The following is a 13,345-nucleotide window of genomic DNA, read 5'->3' as shown; positions in this document are numbered from 1 at the left end:
CTAGATGAGAGCAGTGAAAATACATATTCACGTAGCTCTTTCAAGACATGTTTTAGTGTACAGTCGGATGCCAAATGCTAGTATTTCTTAACAGCACAAGCAGAGCCCTTTTCTTTCAACTTTAATATATAGGACAACGCCTTCCTTACAAGCAGACGTCTGATTTTCTACGTTGGACCACTGTAGTGTATTACGTAGTGGCAGTAACATGCCTGTGGCTTTCCCTTCTTGTCAAAAGTAAAAAAAGGTTAGGTCCCAGAGAACAGCAGCGCAAATCCCGGGATGTCAGACTAACACTGGCCGCTGACAGCATCTGCTGCATTGAAGGAAATCTGCGTAGGGCTCATCTGCTGCAGCTGAGGCATCCTCGCTTCCAGCGGCTTGTCGCTCGCCGACTGCATCGTCTGGTTCCTCTTCCGCAGCATCTGTCCGATCCCCATCATGGGGAATCTGCCTCTGCTTTTAACACAGTTAGGGCTGCCCAAGGGGTTGTTGGAAACCAGCTGAGTAGGGGACACTGCTTCTTCCTTTGCCGGATACGCTTTTTCTTCATATGTGAAAGAGACTTGGGTGGGGTGGACGGGGGATGTACTCCCTGGCTGAAAAAGCGGGGACAGTGTCCTTTCACTTGAGCTTTTGTAAGGGAAATTCATTGGCGAGCCTAAAATCCTGTACTGATGAGAGGGGGAAACCTGGTCTATTTGGTCCTCTCTGTCAACCAGCTCGAAGGAGTGCACAATATTCAGGATGAGAGGAGAGTCCTTTACCCGGCCCCCGATCCGGGCTGGCTCCTGCTGCGGAGACTCCTGTCTCTTGAGGAGCCGAGGGGTTCTGGGGGGCGGCTGCTGGACTTCGAGGTACTCCAGGGAGCTGGACGTGACGCAGCCCGTCTTGGTTGCCAGGGGTTCGTGGAAAGGGCTCACCCCACCGCTGGAGTCTGCAAAGCAATCAGAAAAGGAACCAGAAGAGCAGATCGCATTTAATAGCACTGCCTCCTCTGCCTTAACGGCAGACAGCGTCCGACATCACCTTTAACAAATTTTAGGAGAGCATGACAAATGCACTAGCTAAACCAAATGGTCTTAGGGATACACTCAGAACCTAATTCCCTGACTCTCATTTGATACTTACATTGTTGTTTCATGGGTAATTTATCTGCAACTTTCCTCAAAGGCAGGAAGAGTGCTTAAACTGAGTAAGACAAGGACATGAAACGGAAAACCACAGCTGTCTTCAGCTGTTTGTATTAATTATACTCTCTAAGGCCACGTCTGAGAAATCTCACATTTCTCTTTTCTTAGCACAACTTTGCATGATTTTAACTGGGTCTGCGTACTGTATTCACTGACATACCTAGAGACACAGGGGACAACAGTGAGTTAATCCCTAATGTCTTTCCTTGCATTTTGGAACAAAATCTGTTCTTGGTTTCACACATGTAAATATGGAGTAGCTGCACCGGCCAGATTCAGGCTGTTACAGTTGGAACAGCCTTGCTGCATCGACTTCAGTGAGAATCTTCCGCCAGCAAGGCCCGAATATAAATGGAACAATCTTTGCAGGATTTGGCCCAATAAAACAAAACAGCTCATGGAGAAGATCTGCTCGGTTTCTACAGGATGCTGGCACTCGCTTATGCCAAGCTAGTCGCAAGAAAACACGTTTTGCTGCCTTTATGGAAAGCTGTCCAAGGAGCCTGCTTTGCTAGGTTCCCCCTAACTGAAAGAATAGCGGACCGGCAGTTAATCACTGTCCATGAGTTCCCTCGGTCTCAAAGCATCTAAAAGGGATGTAAAATAATTTAGGTCTGCCAGCCCTCAGGTCACAGCCGCAAACCTTACATGTATTTCTTTTGAAAGGGATGGTCTTGGCGGGGGTTGAGACCTGAATGGATGTACGGGATGAAATCACTCGCATTGAGAGTTGTCTGGGAAAAGCAGACCAGGTTTAATCTGATTAGTTTCTTTCTAAAACTGGTCAAAATTATTTGACCACTTCATTTAAGAAGTGTCAAAACACAGTTTCCATAAGCAGAGAAATGCTTTAGCTGAGATCTGAAGGATTTTCAGGTTTCAGTTTAAAAAAGCAGGGAGAAACCTAGAGAGGGAAAAAAATGAACTAGGTTTACTTCCCCCTGTGCCTCCCTCCCAAAAGGAACAACAAATCTGAACAAAATGAGCATTTTTTCATGTTTTTTACATTCTTCACAAAAAGTATGCCCCATTTCTGACCAGCTCTCCGGACTACTGTTACCTTGCAGCGGAGGCGCCTGTGCTGCCAGATGAACACCGTTTTGACATTTTTTTCAGGTAGAAAGCATCAAACGATAAATTATCAAGTCACGAGAAAGAGCATGAAACCACCATAAGCCACCACTCTGAATAAACCCCTGACGCCACAGTAAACGTTTTACACTGCCATATTTCCCCCCACTGCTCTATAGTGACCTCCCCTCATTTAGTTCCCTCATTTAACAGCCGGCTACTCACCTTCCTGCTCCTCAGTGTCTCCCATCCACGTGTGCACTACCGACACCCCATTTTCCCCACTGACTCCCCTTTTCCTCCACTCCTTTCTTCCTTTTGCGAGCAGCTCTCACCCATCCCTTCCAGGCTGCCTCCTACCCTGCATGATTAACGCTCTGCTCTCCTCTGGCTGTCTCGTCTTTTCCTTTCCCCGTCCTTTTGCTGCCTGAAATTTGCTGGGGTTGGCAGTCCCACCCGCATTTCCTCTCGGCTGCCTGCTTCCCCTTCCTCCACCATCAGCCGCTGCACGCTGCTTCTCTCAGGGATGCCACCGTTACTGGCACTCTCCTCAGGGTCAGGGTATTTCTCCCCATGCTACCCCTTAGTCCCCTCTTAGCAAAACACATTGACCGGTAGGAAGAAGCGTCTCTACCGGCTTTGGTTTGTCAGTGATCTCGGGTGGGTGTTGATGCTTTCAAAGCGCCAGTGTGAAGTGCAGATGATTTTGTGTAAGTACGTATAAATAGGGAAGGAAAGGTTTTTTTAAAACACTGTGGGAATTCTGTCAAATAGAACGAGAAGTAGAAGTGAGGATTCATGACTGTTGAACATTGTCACGGTTTCCTCAGGATGTTTCGTTCAATGTTTGACTACGTTATCCAGTCCTCTTTCACATACCACCTCCAGAGCAGACAGCGAACACAAGCCCACAACTATTTACTAACAAACACACAACACACAAGACGCTCTCACCAATGCTGTGTGTGCCCACGCATGCACATGCGCACAGGGACACACCACCGGTATTTCTCCCACTGACCTTTCTCTGGACCTCCAGTCTTGGTGACTTTCCGGTCCTTCAGCAGAGCCTTGGTGTTCTGTATCTGTGAGATAAGACAGGAAGAAGGCTGTCTATATGAAACTGGACTTTTCTCAGTTTTCTTTGGGAGCTGACGGTGAAGAATCTCCCCTTTCTTTTCTTGTTCTTTGAGTTTTTTGTCCTTTAAGTTGTAAAACAAACAAGAACAATTTGGTTTACTTAAGGGAAGTTTAAATGACCCCCCAGACTCACCACTTACCGAAGCCGAATTAAAAACTATACATTTACAAGGAACTTATCCTGGCTACTCGAAATAACTAAATCTTCCATGTCTCATTTTCCTGTGATCTGTTTGACATGATTTCATGGCTCCCATCTGCTCTGACGCTCATGCAGTGTGAAAGTTGGTTTTGGAAAACTAAAGGAAAAGGAAAGCTTTCTTCAGAGGCGATTTGTCCTAGGAGACCTCGTTGGAGCAAGTAGATGCAGGTTTGTGCTCCTTCATACCTGAAATTTGCCTCCCCATTTAAACACTGAAAGAAGGTCTTTGATTTCTCTTCATTGCACTTCCTCTGACATTTGAAAAGGTGAGCTGCAAAGCTTTAAAAAGTTTAAACTCTGTGAGTCATTTCTCTTCTGTCCGAACAAGATCCGGAGGAATACAGCCCTCTGCAGCCGTGGGGCTTCGATGGCTACACGCGCGTTAGCCTGCGATGCTGGGGCTGCACCTGTGAAGGAGCGTGAGCTGAGTATTAAACCCAACCACCCAGACCCAGTAGTGTTCTATAGCATCTCTGCAACTGCACACGACATGGAGGGAGAGAAAATTGCTGACCCAACCCTTCACTGAGCCCTAACTCCTTTTCGTGATGGGGAAGACAGCTCAAGGTGGGACCGCAAACATAAAGGTAGGTTTGATCTCCAGGGATGACAGAGGAAAAACAGAACCTGGGAGTGGGACTCTGAAGAGGAATCCAATTTTCAAAGCACTGTTTTACAGTGAAAATTCATTGTATCTTTTTTCAACATGAATCGCTAGATTCTGCAAGCTACGTAACACTCTTTACCTGCCACAGATTTCAGGGGGAGCCAAAAGTCTTATTTCACTTCTAAAATCAGGCATCGAATTTGTGGCCCATATTTTGCTACCCCTCAAAGACTTCAAGAATCTCTCCCCTTTCTGGAACAAAGCTGTGTGGTCTGGTTTTAGATGTCAATCTCAAAGAAGTGGGGCTTTTGTTTTGGTTGCTTTGGGGTTGTTTCTTTAGAGGGGCATTTATGCGACATTCTTTGTGCGGTTGTAATTCTCATTTAAGCAACACGTTTCGCTCTTTCTTATTGAAAAGTCACTGTAACTAAAAGTCTTTTTTTAAAAATGCAGGAGAGTTCCTTCACCCAATTATGTGCCAAGGACTGTATTTTGTCTGATAATTATGCACTGCCAAAGGGCTGGCTCTCTTAGGGATTTTCTTTTGAAAGTTCATTGACATGAAGTCTATCGAAACCCTCAAATGCAAAGTAACGTGCATACATGTGAGAGAGGGAAAGAAAGACGCAGAAGACAGCTTGGGTTCCCTTGGGCCACTAAACATAGCTCTGGAAACATATTAAGACACCTAAGAGTAAAATAACCGGACAGCACCCGTTTTGATGATTCCCAGCTCAGACAGAGTCCAGCCCCCTGCACAGACGGTGTCTGGGCACCACTGGGCTCATTAACCTTTGAATTTTCAGAATTTACGGAGTCGGAAGGAAGAGCTTCAGTGAATCATGATCTAGGCTTTTTAGTTTTATGACACAAGTGGTTAGGTGACTTGGGAGAGCGAGAACCAGAAACCCTCTCTGAGCTCCTCACCATCTTCACCTCAGTCTCCCTTTGCACACCTGTTTTCTGTGCCCAGCCCTCTCTCCATCTACCCTTATCCCTTCCAATTTCTTTCCCTTTAGCTACCTAAAGCTGGCTAACCCTTCCACAGAAACAAACCAATGCATTATGGAGCCATCATCACTTCGCTTACGTGATACCTCTTCGTCCACCTGATGCCTTTCCCCTTGCCTACAGAGGCTGTAAACACCTCTGGCACCGAGCATTTATTCCTCCCTGCCTGTGCTGTGCTTGGAACAACACGACATCTGATCAAGGCACTATCTTGGCGAGCACAGTCACTACTGACAAGGATGAAGTAATAACAACAGTAATAACAACAACAATAATAACACGTGTGAATAACACCCAGCGACAACAGAGTCAGTGGGAGCTGTACAGTTAATTTTGAGCCCACCACACTATTTTTCCTCTCAAGGCTCTGAAACTCTGCTGCCAAGTTCAGCAGAGACTGGGCTCTACCGAGTAACTTTTTTTAAAGGTACTTGTGAGGATGAGACCAAGTAGTAACTATATTAAGCCTAAAGGAGCTGATCAAGATTGTTAGCGGCTTTCTGCTATTTTGGATAGGTGAGGAAGGAATTTGCATGTTGGTTGCTGCAGCATCTGTCAGAATGCAGGACGTTTCAATGCTCCAATATTTTTAGCCTAATGGTACAAGAGCCAAGCCGCAGCTCCTAACCTGCCAAGTGCTCCTGACTTTGCCTTCACACTGCTGTAATGTTTTCTAAGCAGCAGTAACACAGTCATACTGTACAATTAAAGCCCCCCCAAAAAAGAAAATTCACGTATCCGGTGTTAGCAATGAATTACTTTACCCTCGATGAACATTGCAACTAGTCTTTTAAGCATTTTTAAAATTTACTAAGATTGTTTCTCTTAGATGATGGTTGTTGAAGGGGAAACGGCCAAAATCCTAAACTCCCAAGGTGCCACATGCTATTATATTTTAAAAGGAAAGGAAGATTTCCTTCAGGGGAGTTATAAAAGTTCGCTCTTCACTGTACCGTGCACAGCCATGTAATGGCATGCTGTCGCACAATGCAGGAGTTGTACCGGTATGTTATACTTGAATAGGCTTGGCATTACATCATCCTCTGCTATTTCCTGTCCTGACCTCGACCCGAAAACCTACTCTTAGTCCCAGCAACGGATTTGAAAGGAAGATAAAGGGTATTTGCCTTGGCCATGTCTAAAATAGTGATAGGACAATGACACAAGTTCTTAAAAATTGCAAATTCCCCGAGTCTGAGCCCACTGGCTACCCTGCGGGAGGCAAGTATCCCCAGCGCTGGTCCCCTGGATGTGCTGCAGGGACGACCGCTCGTCACCTGAGGCCTCTCCAACAGAAAGAGAGAGATGGAGAGAGAGAGACAGGCTGCTGCCTCCCTCCCTCCTCCCTGTGCTGCCCATCTGCCCTGAGCACTAAAATGAAATCAGCCTGCCAAACAGCCTGGTTACTTAGCACCGACAGCAGCTCTCAGCACCCTCCCACCACCCCAGGTTAGGAAACCTAATGGAGAAGAGGGGCTGGGCATGACCGCTGCCCGCACGCCCTGCTGCCTGCCCCAGCAACAGGCGGTGCTGCTGGCAGGCAGCCCCCTGCCTGAGGCAAAGTCCTTATTTCACATCGCTGGAGTGAGGCGCACGGAATTCGGTCAGCTGCTGAAGCTGAAGCTGACCAGCTCTCTCCCCGCTATTCCCATGGCAACGCACAGCTACGCTCTCCGTGCAGTGTCTGCCTAGGGACCATTGCCTCCCAGTTCCCCTCTGGAAATGGGGGGTGATAAGGGGACTCTATCTGCAGCTCATGAACCTGCCTGAGCTTACAAACTCTCTACCCCTGAGTCCCGGTGGCACCCACTGATCCCGGTGGCATGAGGTAGACACTACCAGGGCTGTGTTCCCATCCACATGAAGGCATTTGAGGAGGGATGTCTGCCATAATTACAAACGACAGTGGCATCCCAGGGTCTGTATTCACCCACCTGTGCTGCTGTTAACTGTCCTGGTACAGTAAGGGTAACACAATCCCCTTGTGTAAATACAGCTAAAGCGATACAAAACGTGCTTTATACTCGGCTATGCCCATGCAGAAAGAGAATATACTGTATTATTATCACGGGGTCTGCACTGTGATTGCATCAAGGTAACTATTTCAAGAAAGAAATGACACCCCCTCATCCTCTAAATAGCTACACTGGGACTAACTCCGAGTGCAGGAGAGGCTTTGGAGGGAGCCTTTATCTCTAAGCATGCCTACAAACCAAACTGGGGTCATACAGTGGTACTACCATCAGTTTCCAATTATCCTTACAGAAGTCAAACACAAGTTCCCTTCTAGGGGCGCCGGGATTTCAGGACCACCACCAAACCAGACCACACATTTCTCTCTCAGCTACGCGCGGGTGCACAGGCAGGCCTTGCTGCAGACTCCCCCGCACAGGGTAGGTACGCAGAAGCTGTAAGCTAATGCCTGGATGGCAGGCAGAGCATGCCCGTGGCTCTCCGTCACTGCACACAGAAGTGACACCAGCAGCTGGAAGAAGCTGGCCTGGAGACCATCAGGACGCACCATGCAACACCTGCAGCATTCACCTCCAGGTACCTGCCTGTGTTTCCAGGGGAAGGTTGCCCTGCAACAGCTTGAAGTAAGCTGTCAAAGAGCATTTTGAAATATTATATTCATTGAGTCTACCTGCTGCTGATACATTTTAAGTAAGGTGGGTTTTGATTTATGTAAGAAAAGAATGATAAGTACTTTGCCCTGATGTTTCCATCTGGCTTGCAGTTCAGCTTGTCTTGCAAGCAGCCTTTAAAATAAGCAAAACCAGCCATGATACAAACCTGCCCCTGCAATTAGATCATCAATCCGGTGCTGAGGAGTAGCTTTTGAAATAGGTACACTCTTCGGGAATACCGCTCTTTGTGTTGGTAGGTGAGACTTGCACAGCTCGTATTACTCTTGTAATTTTAGTGCTTGGCAAAGAATCAGCCAGGAAAGAAAAATCCAGCCATGAGAAGACCCCTATTGTCTGACACGTATTCTTTTAATACAAACTACCTTCTCTATTTGCAGGCAAAAAGACTGGAGACCGAGCGAGCAAAAGGTAACCTGGTTAAATCTTTTCTCTGGCCAAAGGCAATCCCTCATGATGCAGTGGGCTAGTTCTGCATCACTTCTGCTAAGAAGCAAAAAATACTAACCTGGGCTAGTAGTTTTGTGCTCATCAGTTTCACCATTTCTGGTAGTCAAGCCAGGGTTGGCCCAGGACACCAGGACACCAGGTGACTAGGGAGGGTCACCCTGGCTGTCACTCAGCTCTCTGCCCTACGCCACCAAGGTCTTGAGTCTCAAGGCAACACAATTATGGTCTTCTTACAACACCAGCAACTTGCACCCCAGAATGAAACTACGGAGCCCCCTGAAGAAGTTTGTATTATTTTGCTAAACAGAGCATTTAAAACTTTTATTTTCTTCATAAAAGCTGAAAGTCATCTTTACACTTCCACCCTAGGGGGTTGCTATTTGTTTCTTTGAAAAGAAATTGAGGGAATTATTTGTCCTGCACAGGCAAGACCACAGGTCTTTTTTTTCTCCATAGGTCCAGAAACCCATTGCCTTAATCACAATCACCAGGGATCCTCAAATTCAGTCTGCTTTCAAAGTACCTTAACAAGCTTTAATGAGCTTTACCTCATAGGAGTCTTTGTTTGCCTTGTATTTTTCTATCTGGTATAGTTGGTTCTTGTGGCAAATATTGTCCTGGCCTTCAGACTTCTGTGGAGAGAGAAGCACAGAAAAGTAAAGTATGTAAGACAATTAGATAACATTCAATTACTGCTTAATGAACTGTATCCACACTTGGCATTCAGTGGAGGTGCATCAACTTACAGAGATGGTGAATTTGGTCCATTACATTTTAAATACCATTGATGGCATCACGTAGGAGCCTACGGACCCTCAACTAGTCAAGACTCCTCACCAGACCCACAGGCAGCTATGTGGAGAGGCCAAGGGAAGAAAGCGCGCAGCTTGTCTTTGTGCGCTGCGCTCATCCTAGCACTTCAGCAAGTACCATGCAAAACGTGGCTAGCGAGCTCAGCTCCCCCCGGATGTACAAGGAAGGGTGACATGTGGCAGCAGACTCCTGCCCTAGAGAAAGCTGCTGTGCAAACCCGTCAGCAGGGTTTCTGACCCCCAAGCCATACTCAGGGGCCAGGAAGGTCAGCAGGAGATTAGGAGACTTTATATCCATGTTATTTCTCATGTAAAACTTTCAGCTAAGTTTTCACTTAAAAACTAAATAAAATCTTAATAGCTGCTAAGCTTCCTCGTGATTTCCTGAATCAAATTACATTGTGTTATTGATATTTCAAGCGGCAGAATTATCTCAACATATGGATACAGTATGCCACAAGTCACAAGTAAGGCTCTGCATGGCAACAGTTTGCTTTCTATAGGGTAACTGCCTAGCCAGAGGGGATCTCCTATGAAAACATGGACTTGTGAGACGTAAAGCCTATCAGCAATTATCTTCGCAACCTGGGGAATTCTTATCTGAAATAATGTTATTAGTTCGCGAGGAATACTTCCCCTTCATGGTTACTGCTACAAAATTAGAAAAAACAAACCTCAGGTAAAGCCTTGAGATCAAATGCCAGCAAGCACTTTCTTACCCTCCTCACCCGCTTGTCCAAAGAATCGGCATCAAGCAGTACTTACCCTAAGGCTTGCCAAGTAGCGCTCCAGCTTCTTATTAAGTAGAAAGTAGATGGCAAGCGTGTGACTTGCCCTGTTTGAGAGCACAGTGTTGATGACGTCGCTGTTCTTGTAGCCGAGCTTCTCGGTCATATGGAGCAGCACGCTTTGGCTGAGGTCCTCAAGGTGAATCCTGCACAGAGAGAAGCAGAGCATGCCGTTCGCCCCGTCCTCCCAGCGACAGAGCCTTGCCAGCCACGGGGGATGTGGCAGAGCATGAAGAAGAGGCCTGAAAGGCTCAGTAACGTGGGTGTGATTCACTCTCTTCTCTCGTGAGCAGGTACAAGGACAGACTATTCAGGAATCGTGGGCACCGCGGGAAGCCGTGGTAGCTGAACAAACAGCACTCTTCTCACCAAATCAGAGGACCTCATGTCCTACCCTGACCTGAGATGGCACCGTGATGCTCAGGACACTGCTGTTTGTTACCCTACATCTGACCAGTAAAGACCGTCAAGATCATCCGGCTGGTTTTGAAGGAAAAGAGGTAAAATCCAGCTCAGGTAGCTACATTTGCTTTCTGAAATGACCCTTTTCTTGTGATCAAACACCACAGCGTTCAGCTTCACCCCTTACCTGTTGCAGAATGTTAATGCACTAAGTAGCTAGAGAATTTCACTCCAGAGAAAGGGGATGTACCGGGAGGGTTATTACAGCAGCACTCAAACTGGTAAAACTACTGCTATACTCATGTCAGTTAAAAGCACGAGTACAACACATGTTTATGTATGTGCTCTCTTGTAAAGTCTCTAACAGACTCAGCCAAGGCGAGAAATGGAGTACAGCAGCCTTGTGGAAACGACAGAGCATCTTCTCAGTCTAAGTTCAAAACAGATTTTCCAAAGAACTCTGCTCCTATTTAGACCTCTAAATGCGCTGGACAGCTTCCCTGGTGTGCTTGTCAACGCCCATTCGTCTCCAAAGAAACGCTGGGTTTCATTTGTTTTCTAAAGGATATTCCTTGCTCCTTATATCAAGCCTAATATCTGGCTAAGGCAACTTAGGGAGCTTAGGTTGTGGGCTTTTTTTACAGCCTGCCTTCCCCCTTCAAAAGGACCATTCTCCACCTTTCCCACTCCTGCTCTGCTGTCCCCCTGTCCTGTGCACCTGTGATGCGAGGAATGCCCGGACAGCAGTCTGGGTCTGACCTAGAGAACTTAGACAAGATGTAAAACACCGTCTGGAAAATCTCAAATAACTCTTTGCCTTTATTCGGTGTGCTTATTAACATTCGTTCTGCAGCTAATGAATGCTTGGGGTTGTTTTTTTTTTAAGTTCAAAAGCAAAACTTACCTTGGCCATTGCACATTAAAGCATCTGGACAGCAAAAGAAATTCAAGCAATTTTGGGAAATTTTTGCTTGCCTTCGGGGAATTTCTTTAATAAAAGCAAGCTTATAAAAAGCCTGGGAGAATATTCTCCTGAAAATGCAGTTTCTGCCGTTCTTCCACCTTATCTCCATGCTCTCCCCTTTCCTACTATGTTCCTGTCTTGGGAACAGTGGGTGTTACCCACAAAATGGTGGAAGAGCACTGCAGTAACATAACACAGCTTCTTGCTTGTGTTATAAAAAGTATGATTAAGAGAGGAAGTAATTCCTTGCAAATTCAGTAGCGGATTTTTCAGAACTATTTTGACACATATTACCCACATCTGCACACTAACAAAAACTTGGAGAAACTCTGTTGAAGGTGACTCTAGTGGTACTTTCTGAGGCAAGCTCAAAAGGAGTCTAGTCATGTCTTTAAATATAACAGACTTTATAGAATATTTTCCCCGTAAGGCTCCAGTATGACAAAATTTAGGTAGGTCAAGCTTGGGGCATAAACTAATTAAACTAAAGAAATACTGTCCAAAAAATGAAGTGAAAGAATGAATCTGTATGGCTTTTATCCTTTACAGCTTCACATAAAACCTGGGTTTGGATAGAAGGAGTATCTACTTTTCTCTTGTTTTCAGACCAAATGATGAGAAAAGCAGTGCAATGAGAAAGAAAGAAAAAAAGTAACTTATTTTTTTCCATGGCAAAGCATTGCATTCCACATTGATGTTCCCTTTAAAAGTGCTTATAATAGGAAAGGATTATTATCATAATCATATACACATACACGCATTAGCAAATATATGCCCTCACTATAGTTCGGCACTGCATTTTCTTCTGTTCTTCCATTTGATTTGCTTGCCTTTAGGAGGGGATGATTAATGGGCACTCCATAAATAAAGAGCATTGCACAGCTATTCTGTCTAATAGAGGCCGGCCTCTTCTGTAAGTCACCTACCTAACTGCACCAATGAGCAGACTCTAGAAGGGACGCTTCCACCACAACCTGACTAAAGCCTGACAACTGCAAGTGAAGAAGTCAAAAATGGAGGCTTGAAAATGTACCTACAAATGCAAAAGAATTGTGAAAGCACATTCAAGCCATCTTTCTTTCTTTTTTCCTCTTTTCTGCAGATAAGACGCACCCAGCAAAAGAATTAAATTACCCATACAGCTCAGTTACACTTACATTCACTTAACAGATGCCACTTTTAGTAGATTGATTAGACTCATTATGACAGTGATTTCATTAGCTTAATGACTCATTCAGTTTACAGTTGTTTTCCCTTTCTTTACCACACAATGTTCATATGTACCATACTTCAGTACTGTCCAATGCATCATGGAAACTCAGATTTCCTTTTGTTGGACAGCATACTACGCAAATTAACTCAACTGCCCTTAAATTTGGGGCAGTAACGTCGAGATAATGGGTCTGCCTGTTCTCATTCTTATTCCTTGTGAAACAATTGTTCATAGGGGCCATCTTTATATTCTGTCCACGTAGGTCTGGGGACTGCAGGCAGCTGGCCTCACATTTGCCCTCCCCGTTTCAGTGGATGGCTCTAGTGATGCCTCCAGGCATCCAAGCTGCTCAACATCTATCCAACCATATTTTGAGAGCAGGAGACCTGTTATTCTCCTCAGGTCAAAGAAAGGCATAGTTACGGTGATTCTCCATGATGCACTACTTGAAAGTTAAGACATTACGTCTGGAAGGGAAATGCCTGCTGCTAAATTAGGGTACCTCCATTGCCTGTCAATGCAGAGGGAAAAGGGTAGGAGCCAGGGCTGTGCGGGCTGCAACCCATAAGCCAGCCAACAGCAACATCAAAGGGAAAGGTCTCCAAAAATTCCTAAAGGCTGTCTCGAGATTCGGGGCTCAAACTGATTTCCTGTGCCTAGGTCTCAGCATGAGCAAGTGGAGGCAACACTCGTCACCTGCTTTTGCAGGGTGCTCCAGGTGCCTCTCAGCCCCACAGGGGTTGGACCCATGGCTCTGAAACATAGAATCATAGCATAGTTTGGGTTGGAAGGGACCTCTAAAGGTCATCTAGTCCAACCCCCCTGCCGTGGGCAGGGACATCTTCAA

The 13,345-nt window shown here is 45.9% G+C and overlaps 1 protein-coding gene across 1 annotated transcript in view; it reads right to left on the bottom strand.

Moving 5' to 3' along the window:
• Positions 1-290: 290 nt before the first annotated feature.
• HUNK (hormonally up-regulated Neu-associated kinase) overlaps positions 291-13,345 on the bottom strand; it is a 38,243-nt gene continuing 25,188 nt past the window's right edge. Inside the window, exons 7-10 of the mRNA XM_009328012.1 lie at positions 9,897-10,065; positions 8,868-8,951; positions 3,286-3,466; positions 291-937 (exon numbers count right to left, since the gene is read on the bottom strand). Coding sequence (XP_009326287.1) covers positions 291-937; positions 3,286-3,466; positions 8,868-8,951; positions 9,897-10,065 — 1,081 coding nt within the window. The remainder of the gene's footprint in view (positions 938-3,285; positions 3,467-8,867; positions 8,952-9,896; positions 10,066-13,345) is intronic.

The sequence above is a fragment of the Pygoscelis adeliae genome, unplaced genomic scaffold (genome assembly GCF_000699105.1).
Source record: "Pygoscelis adeliae isolate BGI_AS28 unplaced genomic scaffold, ASM69910v1 Scaffold154, whole genome shotgun sequence".
NCBI classification, from domain to species: domain Eukaryota; kingdom Metazoa; phylum Chordata; class Aves; order Sphenisciformes; family Spheniscidae; genus Pygoscelis; species Pygoscelis adeliae.
Note: the sequence above shows the minus strand (reverse complement) of the source record. Positions and strands in the feature narration are given on the sequence as shown.